At 36.8% G+C, this 16,198-nt stretch overlaps 2 protein-coding genes across 4 annotated transcripts in view; one reads left to right on the top strand and one right to left on the bottom strand.

The window, feature by feature from the left end:
* The window catches only part of dhx15 (DEAH (Asp-Glu-Ala-His) box helicase 15), a 39,807-nt gene extending 37,934 nt beyond the window's left edge, over positions 1–1,873 (bottom strand). The window contains exon 1 of the mRNA XM_016490652.1: positions 1,700–1,873. Within this exon, the coding sequence (XP_016346138.1) occupies positions 1,700–1,767 (68 nt within the window). The 5' untranslated portion in view covers positions 1,768–1,873. The remainder of the gene's footprint in view (positions 1–1,699) is intronic.
* The window catches only part of sod3a (superoxide dismutase 3, extracellular a), a 10,672-nt gene extending 1,839 nt beyond the window's left edge, over positions 1–8,833 (top strand). The window contains exons 2-4 of one of the 3 annotated variants that reach the window (XM_016490655.1): positions 1,632–1,637; positions 5,953–5,957; positions 8,147–8,833. In XM_016490655.1, coding sequence (XP_016346141.1) covers positions 8,162–8,818 — 657 coding nt within the window. In that variant the 5' untranslated portion in view covers positions 1,632–1,637; positions 5,953–5,957; positions 8,147–8,161 and the 3' untranslated portion in view covers positions 8,819–8,833. Of the gene's footprint in view, positions 1–1,631; positions 1,638–5,015; positions 5,037–5,952; positions 5,958–6,862; positions 6,928–8,146 lie in introns of those variants that run through there. The other 2 variants (XM_016490653.1, XM_016490654.1) reach the window with 2 other exon arrangements.
* Positions 8,834–16,198: the final 7,365 nt, after the last annotated feature.

The raw sequence follows: 16,198 nt of genomic DNA, 5'->3' as shown, positions 1-16,198 counted from the left end.
CGTATAATGCATGGCAATGGTAACAAAATCTATGAGAGTAAAAAAAACATGCACAGACAAATCCAAATTAAACCCTGCGGCTCGTGACGACACATTGATGTCCTAAGACACGAAACGATTGGTTTGTGCGAGAAACCGAACAGTATTTATATCACTTTTTACCTCTAATACGCCACTATGTCCACCTGTCTTTGGGCGCGCGCACGGCATCCGGTGCGTGAGGTGTGTACACGCTCTGGCATAGTTTACGTTAATGGGTGTGTTGATATCCAGCCGAAGAGCAATCAACCATAACTTCAGGCCAGCAGGCTCAGAAGTTGGGAATACGTGGAAAGTCACCACTCCCGAATGAGTTTGCGCGACAGAACGTAATCTTTTAGTTTTAAGTTGGTTTGAACAATCCGGATAAGCGCAAGTAAGTACCATTTTGATTAGCCGTCGTACTTACAATGTTTGTGCACTGTGTAAACAATGAGTGACGTATACGCGCGAGAGATCACTTCTGGCGCTTGCGTAAACTACGCCAGAGCGCGTACACACCTCACGCACCGCATGCCTGCGCGCGCCCAAAGACAGTTGGACATAGTGGCGTATTAGAGGTAAAAAATTATATAAATACTGTTCGGTTTCTGGAACAAACCGATCGTTTCGTGTCTTAGGACATCAATGTGTCATCACGAGCCGCAGGGTTTAATTTGGATTTGTCTGTGCATGTTTTTTTTACTCTCATAGATTTTGTTACCATTGCCATGCATTATACGACTGATAGACTGTAACGGTTAAAAATCATCATTTGTGTTCTACTGAAGAAACAAAGTCACCTACATCTTGGAGGCCCTGGGGGTAAGCAGATAAACATCAAATTTTATTTTTGGGTTAACTATCCCTTTAACTCTTATCATCCATCCATCAGTTCAACAAGTTGACGACCGAACCGATTCACTCAGGTTAACGAATCGTTTAGAACACTACCGAGAACCGATTCAACTGAGTCGTTTAAAAGATCCGGCATAACAGAACGACTCATTTAGAACTACTACTTATAACTACATTAAACCCAAACTATGAGCAATTAATACAAATATATTTTAAAAAATAATACAATGTCACTGAAAACCAAAGATAAACAAAGCAAGCCGCGCTTCAGCAGCCAAAACCCAGCCTCATTAACATAAGATCGCAGAAATGACACGCTCACATCCCAAACACTAAACATTTTACTTTTTTATAGTTAGTTTTTTGAGGACAGTTTCAGAGCCTAGTTGTGCCACATTCCAACACCGGCAAAGTCACGAGTACACAACATATTTACACTCAACATCATCCGCTGCTCATTTAGCGGCCTAACTATGCTTCACACAGGCTTCATGTCTGCTTCTTTACACACTGCAAACCAGAAAAATAAAGTAACTACTCCAAAAAAAAAAAACAAGAGAAATGTAAATAGTGTCAGTTGTACGTCAAAACGCCTCAGCAGCAGCGCACGTGCTAGCGGCATCAGTCACAAAGACTCTCACGCTTCTGTACAAACAACGAGCTACAATAACCTCTTCGGAAAGCAAGCGTGCGTTTGATATACAATATGTGTTAGCAACGATGTCACTATCTGTGCAGTATTAAACCCACACGAGCACAGAGTGTGAACATGCTAGCACAACCTAGCCGCTCACTGCTAAAACACTCCTCCAGCTCAGCATACCCGTCAGATGACCTCTTCTTGCTCGACGAATAATCATCGCCTAAATCCAACCGATGCCGTTTTGACATCTCGTAATAGAAATATTAATAAGGCAAAAGAGAAAAGAGTTTGGTCGGTTTCTCCAGCGCAGCCACTGCTTTCTCTCATGCACGGCTAAAAGACAATATGGCGACCGGAAGTACTTACCTCATCACTATTATTTCAAGTGCACTGAAGAGCAACACTAGAGCAGACACCTCTGATTATGCATATTATTCATTGCAGTATATTTTGGCTTTGGATGCAAAAGATGTATACTAAATAATGCACGTTGTGGGTTGTCTGCATACAGTACCGGAGGATATTATATCTAGCGCCAAATAAAGCAGACCGCTCAGTAGTTCCGGCATTCGCCGCATGGGGCGCTGCAGAGTTTGTGTCCTTGGATTTTCTTTGTAACTGCTGGATTTTTTTATTTTAAGTAATTAACTGTAGTTAAAAGGAACAGCCAGTTGTTTTATTTTCATAAAAAGTACATTTAAAATATATTTAGCTTAAATGTGATATTGAATAACACACTAGACTAGAGTTAAAATTGTAATCAATATATTTGCATGTGCTTTAGTATGTTAGTAAGCACATCAAAATCTTTAAAGCATGACAAAAAAATAATGATTTCAAATGTATATTTCTTTTGATCTTATTTTATATATTTGTAAAGGAAAAAAACATGAAAATGTCTCTTTTTAAGTACACTTAAGTGGCCTTTTATTTCATCATATGCATCTGCAAGTACAGTTTAAAAATACTTTTAAGAGTTCTAGTACTTTTAAATTCACGTTTATTTGTATAGCGCTTTTCACGATACACAAATCGTTGCAAAGCAACTTCACAGAAAATTAAACTTTCTACATTATATTTAGCAGTAGCTTATTAGCGGTGACTGTCAAGGTGATGTCTATATGGCAGAAATATACAGTACAAATCATGCAGTTAGTTAATGACATGTATTCAAACAGATGGTGAACACTATAGCAGCAATTATTATTTGATGCAATTAAACTTATAGCAAAATGTGGTAGTTCTGTGTGTTGTTTCAGGGTTGGCATCATCTGAGGTCCTCTGAGGGGTTGGCATCATCTCTTCTCAGGTGTTCTGGATCCAGACTGAAGCTTGTGTAAATCCTAGTTACCACGGGATGTCAATCCCAGCAGAAACCGAGAAACAAATAGAGACATAATTAGCGTAGCTGCTGTTCCAACCAAGCAAAATCATGTGTTCAACCCAAGCATTATGAGATATATATAAGGTTATGAGATACATTATGTGAATGCTTGGTTAAAGAGATGTGTCTTTAATCTAGATTTAAACAGAGAGAATGTGTCTGAACCCCGAACGTTATCAGGAAGGCTGTCCCAGAGTTAACAGAGGAGCCAAATGCGAAAAAGCTCTAACTCTAGCTTTAGTGGACTTTGCTATCCTAGGTACTACCAAAAGTCCAGAGTTTTGTGACCTTAGGGAGCATGATGGATTGTAGCGTGGTAGAAGACTAGGAGCTAACCCATTTAGGGCCTTATAAGTATAGTAATATTTTGTAACTGATATGGAACTTAATAGTTAGTCAGTGTAGAGACTAAAATTGGGGTAATAAGATAATATTTTCTTTACCTGGTAAGGACTCTAGCCACTGCATTTTGGACTACCTGTAGCTTGTTTATTGAAGATGCAGGAAAACCACCTAGCAGTGCATTATAATAGTCCAGTCTAGAGGTCATGAATGCATGAACTAGCTTTTCTGCATCAGAAACAGGTAACATGTTCCGTAGTTTGGCAATGTTTCTAAGATCATTTCATTTCATTTCTTTATTGTCCTCAGAGGAAATTTGTTTCTAAGATGGAAGAATGCTGTTTTTGTAACATGGGAAATCTGATTTTCAGAAATCTGAAGTTGCTGTCTAATATAACACCCACATTTTTTGACTGTAGAGGAAGTAACAGTAAATCTGTCTAGATGCAAATTGTAATCTAAGAGATTCCATGTACTGTTTTTTTTATTTTTGTTTATTTATTTATTTATTTATTTTGGTCCAATAAGCAATATCTCTGTCTTATCCGAATTTAGTAGGAGAAAATTATTGGTCATCCAATTTTTTACATTTTTAACAGACTTTGTTAGCTTAGATACTTTAGAAGTTTCATCTGGTCTTGTTGAAATATATAGTATAGTTGAGTATCATCAGCATAACAATGGAAACTAATCCCATATTTTCAAATAATATTACCAATGTGCAACATTGTATATTGAAAATAGCAGAGGGCCTAAGACAGATCCTTGCGGCACTCCATACTTTACTGGCATTAATTGAGATGATTCCCTGTTTAAATAAACAAAGTGATAATGATCTGGCAAGTAGGATCTAAACCATCTTAAAGCCTGCCCTTGAATACCTGTATAGTTTTGTAATCGATCTATGAGTATGGCATGATCTATAGTGTCAAACGCAGCACCAAGATCAAGTAAAACTAGCAATGAGATGCAGCCTTGGTCTGACGCAAGAAGCAAGTCATTTGTAATTTTAACAAGTGCAGTTTCTGTGCTATGATGGGGCCTGAAACCTGGAAATTATTCATAGATATCATTTTGTTTGCAGGAAGGAGCATATTTAGCCATAAAACGGGAGATTTGAAATGGGTCTGTAATTTGCCAGTTCACTAGGATCTAGTTGTGGTTTCTTAATAAGAGGCTTAATAACCGCCAGCTTGAAGGGTTGTGGGATGAGACCTAGAGATAATGACGAGTTAATAATATTGAGAAGCGGTTCTTCTGCTACAGGTAATAACTCTTTCAGTAATTTAGTGGGTACTGGATCTAATAAACACATTGTTGGTTTGGATGAAGTGATACGTTTATTTAGCTCTTCCCGTCCTAAATTACAAGTGCACATTCAATACAATTATGTGCATGCAGGAGTATGCAGGTTTTATCTACATTTATGTTTACAACAATATGCCGTCATGGGTTGAGGGCTGTAATGAAGCACACAACAACGGAGATCCTCGGAAGTCTTTTTAATAAAACTCAAAACATAAAGCAGGAGAAAATACAACCACTCCAACTCAAATCAAACGGAAACAGAATCAATGCAAGACAAAAGTGAAAGGAAAACTGAGGGCTTAAATACAAAGTAGAACAAAGGAAGAACCAAACACGACACACCTGAACTGAGGACTCAAATTAATCAGTAACCATGGAAACAAACAAGCAGGGAACCGAGGAGAACTAAACTAATAGAAAGCTGACAGACATGAACAGAACAGGGAAACAGATCTGAAAACAAACAGAAAATGTGACATGCAGGTGAGTAAATAATTGAATGTTTATTTCTGGATTAACTATCATTTTCACTAAAAGATGTCTCAGACATAAATGATCTACTACGTATTATCACAAATCTGATGTTATTGCCTGCAGCAAATATCCAATTTTCACTATGCATATTATTTATGTGAAGATTTTCAGAAATCACTTTACAGTATTATTCCCACATTAGTCAACAGTTAAATTGGGAAATCATCAAAACCTGTACTGGCATCCTGTGAGAGTATCCTGAATGAAGTCTCAGAATATACTGAGCTCTTGTACATCTCAGACAGACTGTGATAATATACTGCAATGAATCAGTTAGTGCAGAAGACAATCATTGCCGTCGACACAGGTAATTACACAGCCTAGGCATGGCTAACAAGCTACATAATAGCAACTGGATCATTGCTCGCGGCTGGGAATTGATGGTGATGGGAAAAACAAAGTTAACGTTAACAAGACTTTGCACTGCTCTCTGTATAAATCTGAAATACAGGCCTTTTTTATTTCTGCTTTCACAGACAATTAAATAACAGGCCAGTTGCTTGTGAAATAGGCTTGTCAGGTTTAAGACAGAGTCTGCAGAAATGGTTTCTTGAAACAGAACAACTGTGAGATATTCACTTATGACAGTCCCTTATGAAGCGTGGTTAGGAATGAACTTCAAGTGGAGTTGCATTTACAGAACATGTTGTAAAATCAGTTTTTTGTAAGATAACTAACAATTGAAGCACAACTAACAACAAAACTCTTATGTAACAAATGCTGTGCTGGAAATCCTTGACCTAATTTGGTGTTCCTGGTCAAAAATGACCAGCCTTTTAATAATTGCTTGTAAATCTCTCATTATGCTATAATATTTCCAAATCCTGCATTCAATCTTTTTGTCAACTTGTCTTCTTTCAATTAGCACAGGTTTTGTTTTTCTTTTTGGGCTCAACTGGTCGTAGGCCTCATTGATCTGAGCTTATGTTTTTGAGTAAAAAAACAAACAAACATTTGTGTTTTTTTTTTTTTTATTAAAAAAAAAAAAAAAAATCAGATTAACGAGGCCTATGAGCAATCATTTCCAAAACAAATACAAAACCTGCACCTGTTAAAAAAAAAAGGAAAATGTACTGGTAATTTTCTTCCTGGACATTATACATACATTTTATGGACATTTCTGTTAACGATAAAACACAATGCAATGAAATGGAAAATTTAACACAAAATTTTAACACACAAAATTTAACAATAAAAACACCTCCAAAATAATAAATACAGAAAATTCCTTCGCATTAATACAGTAAATTGTGCCCTTTTATTTTAACAGATTTCTTTTACAGTGTGTGCAATTGAAAGAAAACAAGCTGATAAAAAGATTGAATATAATATATTGTAATAATATAGCATAGCAAGAAAGTATTTTTGGAGGCCAGTCATTTTTGACTCCAAACACCACAAGTGTAACAAGGTAGAGGGAAAATATCCCAGAAAAGTACAAAAATTCTAAAGAAAAAAATGATAAGTTAATATTCACTGTGTGAGCAAAATCAGTAAGTTTTAGTCCAATGTGATAATATTAACTAGCGTTTTTGGCAAAAACAAAATCCTCTCTGGGTCAAAACGACTGGAACACAACATGAGGGTTAATATGCCTCATTTACTTAAAACTTTGAGACTGTCTGTACTGTAAAATAACTGTAACCAAACATAACTAGGAGTGTTATCATGGTTAACTTGTAAGCTCTACATGAGTTTTCAGAAGAGCAGCCAATCAATAGTACAAAGTTTGATCACAAGTGCACGTTCTCTCCACGCCAGCACACGGATTAAGCTTTGCAAAAATCTTGTGACTGCAATATTCAGTCTGCACACTGTTCCAGGACAACATTTCGATATGGTAATGTACCTTCACTGTTTTTCAATTTTATTTTACTATTATAATTTTTTTTTTTCATTGATAGCTTGTGCAAATATTGACTTGACGTTGACTAATCAGCAATGTGGCTTTTTGTAGTGGTCTTTCCTTTGATTTATTTATTTTTTCTTCTTTTTTGGTGGCGTAGCTAATAATACTAGACAGAATGTGCAAGAAAAGCTGTCAAGATTTATCTATAAATAAAACATCATAGAGTGTTAAACAAAAACATTAATATTTTGTCTTTTTAACTTTCCCTCGTTAAAAAGTAGACTTCCACATACTTTTAAAAAGAGTACATGTTATGAAAATAATTGCAACTGAATGAAACGCATTATAGTTTACATTTATATTAAATGCAATGATCTGAATTTTAGAGTGCTTTTGTAGGACTTCTATATATGTAATTTTATAATTACTTCAGTTGTTTTTGAAATATGGTTAAAGTACTGCTGAATGTACTGACAAGAATTTATGGCAAACTAAAATATACTTTAATGTCTTTTCCTTTGAAACTTGTATGTCATGTATTTAAATGCATTTGTAATAACACATTTATAATGATGGAGTTGCAATTCAGTGCATTTAAAATATCTTTAACTTTAAATGTAATACTGAATAACACTTTTACAGTTATGTGCTTTAGTATGTCAACCGTACTTCTTTAAAGCACTACAAAAGATAATTAAAACATGATCTAATTTAAAATCTACTTTTTAATTTGACATTATTGGCTCACTTTTTAAAAGTATATTTAAGTGTGTTAAGAAAAACAGTCATGAAAGTGTCTCTCTTTAAGTAGACTTTTATATAGTTAATTTTATATCTGCAAGTACATGTTTTTTTTATATATACTTTCAAGATTCGAAGCACACTACAAGTGCACATTCAATATAAAGAACATCTGTTGTTCACAAGTGTACATAGCAATTAAAAAAAAAAAAAAGTATTTTCACATGGTTGTTCCATTTTGCCCTTAATGCAATCTAATCTGGCTGTGCGATTTCAAGCTAATGCAACTTTCCCCCACAAAGCTCCCTGGAAGAAAGCTTTGAAATGTGCCTAATGCAGAGAAGAGAAGAACAAAACTGAGAACTTTGATGTGTGCACTCACTGGAACTATTTCTTTGAATTGCTCCTCTATCAAAAATACTACATTGCTAAAATTGCATGATTTCACTGATTCCACTCTTCATTCTAGGCTTTAAACCGCAACATGGAGAAAATCATCCTAAAATTCCCTCTGATGTTGCTGGCGCTGCATATACAAAGTGGAGAGTTCTCTGGCAGTCCTGTTCTTGAGATCGTCGAAGCTCCAAAGCCAGAAGTCGTGGAGTTCAACAACACAATCTACGCCACTTGTGAAGTAACTCCCGTCCCTAATTTACCAGCCAGCCAGCCACAGATCTTTGGGCAGGTGCTCTTCAAGCAGATCTTTCCCAATGGCACTCTAGAAGTGAAGCTCAACCTCCGTGGTTTGCCTGCCGATGATCAGCAAGCGCGCGCCATCCACATCCATCAGTATGGAGACCTCAGTCAAGGGTGCGTCACTGCTGGTCCTCATTACAATCCGTGGGAGGTTGACCATCCTGGTCATCTCGGAGACCTGGGCAACTTTGTTTCCGAGCAAGGAGTTATAAGGAAGTTCCAGAAGCTCCCGGAGGCCAAGCTGTTCGGGGGTCAATCCGTTCTGGGACGCGCGGTGGTGGTTCATGAGAAGGAGGACGATCTGGGAATGGGGTCAGATGAGGAGAGCAAACGCAGTGGGAATGCTGGGAAGAGAATCGCTGGCTGTGTGATTGGCATTACTACTCCACGTCTGTGGCAGAAAACTGAAGGGCTCCCCGGGGAAGAGGCGGAGGAGGGAAACTAGAGTAAAAGATGAGAGGAGCAGAAGAAATAATGCATTGTCTTAGATTGATACTGTGTTTGAAATAGGTCAGTAATTATTCACCTTAAAAGGGATAGTTCAGCCAAAACGAACATTCTGTTATTTAATGGTGGTAACCAAACTGTTTCTGGTAGCCATTGACTTCCATAGTATGGAAAAAATACTATGGAAGTCAATGGCTCTTGTCAACTGATTAGCAACATTCTTCAAAATAACAGAAGAAAGAAACTCTCACAGGTTTGGAACAAGTGGAGGGTCAGTATGCAATAGTGATGCAATAGAAGAACCATTCTGGTTCCACAAAGAACATTTCATAAAAGAATCATATTTTATTAGTGTGAAGAGCTTTATTACGAACTTTTGTGTAATGGAAAGGCTCCACTAAATGTTCTTCATGGAATCATTGACACCAATAAAGTTGTAAGTGTTGTATATTCTTTGTCTGTGTCCTGCATTAATATAATATTTAAAAATACCTTTAAAATTTCTTAGATGTATTGCCATAACAAACAAAAGTATTTAACACTCTGGTGCTCTTTAGCCATTTTTGACTGAAAAATGTCTTAAAATTTTATTTATTTTTTTTACTTAATCGGAATGGTACAAAACTTGCTAAAGGTTTTGGAAACTTGGAACACTTGTACTCCTTGCAGTCAAAAATGAATGCATTAGAAACAAATGGGAAATGAACTTCACCTAGTGGAAACATTTGTTACAGCACCCAAACCAAACCTTACCTAAAGCTCATCCAGCAATTCATGTTACATGCAATAGTTCTAGTGTTGTCAGTCATATGAAACATTTAGGGGTTTCAATTATAACAAGTAGGGGGTTTGCCATGCCAGTTTCGCCCACATTTATGTATATACTGTATACACATTGTATCAAAACATAAAATAAAAGAAACAGATCAGTATTTGGGGGTAAGTCTATAGTTTAGCCAAAACGGTAATAAATGCAGTCTTAAGATGCAGTCTAGACTGCTGTACCACTGTGACAAAAGCTGTCTCTGTTCCCATTCTGCACAAGTATTTTGAGCAGATAATGTGAAACTGGGCCAAATATCACATTGCATAGCCGTTACCAGCTGATCGACATCAGTGCAATAACATTATTCATGCAAATAGACTACAATGCTCTTTTGTTTAGGCATGTCATAAATTAAAAAAAAAGCTTCTAATTTTTATTATTATATATTTAACTTCCATTGTTTCCAAACTTGTTATACTGATGTATATATATGTATGTATTCAAAGCGACAGATTGCAGCCAACAGAACTGGCAAATAAATAAATAATATCTGAAATCCAGAATAAGTCAAGAAGTTTTCCTGGCCACTGAGAGACTCGGTTTCATGATTTGTGCTGAACAACCACCGACAGACAAGCTGCATCAATTCCCAAGGCATAAACATATCAAACAGAATATAAATAAGGGTGTAAAACGCAATGTGCCGTGCGCTTCCTCTTAAGGTCTGTTTGGGACAGTGCTCTTGAACGGAGAAGCGCTGAAATAATTGGATGCAGTGAATTACTTTCAGAAGGGAGATGTGATGTCTGCTGTGAGAGGCCGCCATGGGCTAAGCCAACAGATTTGAGTTTAGGATTAGTGCTGTGCTTGAACTAATAATGTTTATGCATAAAGTCTGAATCGGGATTGCTCTAGTGTTTGCCAGATATCGTCAACTAAAAAAGAATTATAATATTTTGAGTTGATGTATTCAAAGCTGTGAGCTGATTCATGGACGCTGCACATGCCTGATGAGAGACTGACTCCACTGGAGTCCTTAAATATTGGTAGATATAAGCTTACAAGCAAAACATCATGGGGAAGTCGTGGCCTAATGGTTACACAAAGGTTGCGGGTTTGAGTCTCGCACCGGCAGGGATTGTAGATGGGGGGGGGAGTGAATGTACAGCGCTCTCTACCACCTTCAATACCACGACTGAGGTGCCCTTGAGCAAGGCACCGAACCCCCAACTGCTCCCCGGGCGCCGCAGCATAAATGGCTGCCCACTGCTCCGGGTGTGTGTTCACGGTGTGTGTGTTCACTGCTGTGTGTGTGCACTAAGGATGGGTTAAATGCAGAGCACTAATTCCTAGTATGGGTAACCATACTTGGCCACATGTCACGTCAAAACGACTATTTCCATTGCTCACAGCTTAGGGCAAAACACAGAACTTTGAGTTGTTACTGTAGTACATTTCTTAAAGGAATAGTTCACTTTAAAATGAAACTTTGCTGAAGATGTTCTCATGCTCAGACCATCCAAGATGTAGATGAGTTTGTTTCTTCATCAGATTTGGAGAAATGTAGCATTGCATCAGTGTCTCAGCAATGGATGCTCTGCAGTGAATGGGTGCCGTCAGAATGAGAGTCCAAACAGCTGATAAAAACATCACAATAATCCACAAGTAATCCACACCACTCCAGTCCATCAGTTAATAATCTTGTGAAGTGAAAATCTGCATGTGTGTAAGAAATAAATCCATCTTGAAGGCCATATAAACTTCAAACCATTTCTTCCATCTAAAATATGAGTCCATTATCCATAATAATGCTTCCTCCAGTGGAAAAGTCATCTCATATGAATCAGGAGACAATATGAACTGATTAACCACCGTTTAAAAGAGAAAACAGTGTGGAAAAATGTGTGGATTTTGATGTGAGAGACGACAGGAGATGGACTTTTTCACTGGAGGAAGTGTTATTATGGATATTATGGACTTGAATTTTAGCCAGAAGCAACGATTTAAAGTAAAAATGCCTTAACGATGGATTTGTTTTATACAAACACACAGCTTTTCATTTTACAATATGTTAACTGATGGACTGGAGTGGTGTGGATTACTTGTGGATTATTGTGATGTTTTTATCAGCTGTTTGGACTCTCATTCTGACGGCACCCATTCACTGCAGAGCATCCATTGGTGAGACACTGATGCAATGCTACATTTCTCCAAATCTGATGAAGAAACAAACTCATCTACATCTTGGATGGCCTGAAGGTGAGGACATTTTCAGCAAATTATCATTACAATGACATAACATAGCATAACCTAACATAAAAATGACATAACAGGCTTTCCAGACGTTTTCTTACACATTTCACCTGCTGCTCTGGTGACTTTCTGATCTCTCATGAAACATTGGTGTTAGCACAATAAAGTTATGCCAAATATGAATAAATTCATGGCTTAATTTATGTATTTCAGTTTAATATGCTAATGTGTCTAATATTCTGAACTAAATATGTAAAATATATGTTTTAAAAGTAAAATATTATATATTTTACCAAGAAGATAATTGTTTTCCTTTATAATTTCTGTCTTTTCTTTAATAAAACAAAAGTGGATAAAAAAAAAATAACACTTCCATCATCATACTTCCATCGAAATCCATTATTTTAATTATTTATGATTAGGAACTTAACAGTACGCGCAGGCTTCTCAAAATGCATGTGCTCCTGTAAAATGAGTCCCTCAAGATTTTACACAACCATGCTCTCACCTGTTTCTGAATATCTTTATGTTTCCCAATGAATAATTCAACAGTGTATGCATGCATCCTCCTGTACAAATGCAGTGTTTCTTGTCTAATAGGACCAAAGAGCAGCTGTTGAATATGTGTAACAGTGTGCAGACAGTAACTGACGAGCTGCCGGCGCAGAACAGAGGACTCAACCGGAGTCACATCAAACTTCTGGTTTTATTCCTAGTTAAGACATTTTACAGCGGTGGAGTGAAAGGCAGTCAGTGGCAGCAGGGGACTCGTCTGTGACAGGAGATGGTGGAGATGACAGCACTTCACCATCTACACAGCGTCTACACAGATCCTACAGCACATGACTGAACTCGTGCTGCACTGTAACTAGTGCTCTTTGTCTTGCTTTTATGGAACAAAATCTGTTACTGGCGTGGTACCCTTTACAAAAGGTACAACTTTGTACCTTATTTAGCCTTAAGGGATTCATATTAGTACCTTAAAGAAACATATTAGGACTATTACCTAAAGTTTACATAATATTTTTTGAAAGGGTACTGCCCGTTTTTGTACCTTTTTTTTCCTGAGAGTGTAGATACACTTTTTAAAAAATTATTTTGGATTATTGGAGTATGTTTTATGAGAAAATACTATTTTAGTCTTTCTGCTTCAAAATTCCTGCTTAAATTGCTTACCATTTCTTTGTAATTATTTGTGAAATTTACGAGCAATTTCTGACTGAAAATTGAGTGAAAACAGAGTAAAAAAAATGTCAGTATTACAAAACTTATTTTTCTTTCAGTGTCCACTGGGCATACACAAATATTGACTAAGTCCCAAGTAATGCAAATAATCTATCTATCTATCTATCTATCTATCTATCTATCTATCTATCTATCTATCTATCTATCTATCTATCTATCTATCTATCTATCTAATTGTCTGTCTGTCTCTGTCTGTCTGTATATCTATCTATCAATCTGTCTATCTGTCTGTCTGTCTATCTATCTATCTATCTTGTAAATTAAAGTGATTAAAATGATTCTGTCTAGACAATGATTTGTTTAACTAATTTAATTATTGCTTTATAGTCTAAATAATATAAAATTTGTAAATAAACAAACACATATGCATGAAAGGGAAATGTGCACTTAAAGTAGACTCAGGAGTTTCATTTAAAAAAATGTAACCCTTCAGAAATTAATATCAAAATATTTAAATATTTTATCGGACACTTTTGCTCATTTTTAATGTTTTAATCATGGCTGACTGTACAAAGAACATTTTTACAAATAGCACCAGTAACCAAAAAGCAAAGTGTTATTAACAAAAGAATGCAATAAGTTCATCTTCCAATTCATGACTTACTTACTAAAAATGCACTAAGCCTATAATACTTCTATTTTTGAGCTGTCGGGACGGATTTCGTGGGAAATTCCATAGGCTATGTCATCCGCCCGTGCGTGTTACGTCACGTTTGTTGTCCGAACGAACGAGAAAAAATTACTATGTGGGTGATTTAAAAAAAGCAAACCTCTGGGAAGCACCGTGTGTAAAAACAACAACAACAAACCTTATTTATTTGTTCATCGGGGGCCTGTTCCATAAAACAAGTTTACCAAATAAACTGGCTTATTTCAGTTAGTCTGAATTATTTTAAACCAAGTCAGACTAACTGAAATAAGCCAGTTTATTTGGTAAACTTGTTTTATGGAACAGGCCCCTGCCCTGATGTCATGTTTCCATGTGTACACCGGCGCTGAACCACATTCATTCACATGGAGGATGTGAGCAGAGCCGAAGCACAACCAAAACAATCTTCCGCAAGAGGCATGCAGTTCTATTTGAACCACTAGAGGGGGAAACGTTGCATAGTGTAGCTGTATTTTTTAAATGCAAACCATTCTTTAAGCCATTAAGCATTCTCCTGCTTAACCATTCTTGAGCTGGCCTAACCTCACCCTGCAGAGAGCCTCATGAGTCCATTAGCTCTGACTCCATCTGTTTCCCAAAAGCCATTCCTTCCTTCCTAACGCTGCCCGGTGGGCCTGTGTATGTGTAATACTGAGGGAGATTACAAGAGAAAAGGCTTGGCTTCTGCAAAGCAAGCAGTTAAACGTTGCCTTCTGACGTGTTTGCAGTCAGGAGCAGCTGCTGCTGAGTCCATCCTGAATCACATGAAAGAGAGAAAAGGCAATAATGTTAGGTCACAATTATTCAAAAGAAGTGTGATTGTATTGAATGTGCACTAGTATTGTACTTCATCTTAAAATATAATATTTTTTAAAACCGTACTTGCAGATAATATGAAAGGTGTACTTAAAGAAAGACTCTTTCATGACTGTTTCTTAACACACTTAAGTACACATCTAAAAAGGGCACTTTGCATTAATGCCAAATTAAAAGTTTTGTTTCAAAGTACATTTCAAATCATAATGTTTTAAAAATTCCTGATGAAGGTCATGCGACCGAAACGTAGTCAATAAATATTTTGATATTTTTTGCATAGATAGCGTGCGGGATTTGTTTTTTGCTTTTTAAATCATAAAATTTTAAAAATCTTTTTTTAAGTACACTTATTTTGATGTGTTGACTAACATACTAAAGACATGTAAAGTACTTGATTATAATTTTAACAGCAGTGTGTTATTTGATATTACATTTAAAGTTAGTATATATTAAATGCACGAAATTGCAACTTCATAAATACAATTGTTTGTTTTTCTTACCCTGTGGACAGATTTTTATGTGTGTATGTGTGTGTATTTCAGAGTACAAGACAATATTTTAAAGTCATTTTGCTTCTCAAGTAAATACAGTATGTCTTGATTTAAGAATAATGAGATATTTGAACTGGAAAACAAGACAAAACTACTAAATATCATGTTTGAATGACATTGAAAATCAAGGGGTTTACTGGCTTCAGTATTGCATAGTATGTTTAATCTGAAATGATTTTTTGTATTCAGCTGCTTTATATCTGACCAATAAATTGCAACATTTAGGCATTTTCATTTCCCCCTCCTATAACAGAACAGAGTCACTTTGCTCAACAGGCTCCTTCAGGAATATGTTCAAAGCAAGCTCTCTTCAGTCCCACAGAGGCGTGAAAGTCTGCGTTTTCCCAGACGGTTTGGTCAAGAGGAACTGAAGCTATCTGTGCAGGATCCTCCGCCAAAACCTGTCCCTCTTCTACAGCCGGGCCTCCCTCCGTTTCCCGACCGGAACGTGTTTTTTTCCACAGGACCCTCCTTCACCTCGGCCCTGACCTGCCCATTAGTCTGCCTCCCAGTGTCTGTCCCGCACAAGACGCTCTCCTCCCCGATGTCAGGGGTGACAGGTGTGTCCTCCTCCTCTGGAGCGGGCCACATGTCATCGCCAGCTGTGTCCTGCTCCCACGGCGACGGCCCTCCTCTTCCTGTCCTGTCATCTGAGCCAATCAGGGGACAGAGAAGATGAATGGTCACTGTGTCGGTGCTAATGACACACAGCTAATGTGTGATTTACCACCGCAGTGAAGCTCACTGAAGAATTCATACGGAGAACTGTGAAGATCACAGCGGTTCAATTCACTGATTTACAACTCTTTTTAGTGGTGCCTGTTAATGCAGTGGTTCTCAACTTTCTTCATATTCTGAGACAATATTCAAAGATATTTCTGGCACTTTTGCTGTAACAACAGCTTGTATTCCAAGTTTTTTTATTTTTTATTTACAAGGTGTGGTAATACAATAAACAAAAAAACAAAAAAAATTAATAAACAATAAATAAATAATAATACAATTTTGTAATTCCATGAGTTTGAAGATACTATACGAGTTCACAATTTTCCTTCACAAACATCAATTTCTTATATATTTCAATCTGATGAAAATTTT

This window comes from Sinocyclocheilus anshuiensis, unplaced genomic scaffold (assembly GCF_001515605.1).
Source record: "Sinocyclocheilus anshuiensis isolate Anshui unplaced genomic scaffold, SAMN03320099.WGS_v1.1 scaffold206, whole genome shotgun sequence".
Lineage (NCBI taxonomy): Eukaryota > Metazoa > Chordata > Actinopteri > Cypriniformes > Cyprinidae > Sinocyclocheilus > Sinocyclocheilus anshuiensis.
This window is presented reverse-complemented; position numbering and strand designations above follow the sequence as displayed.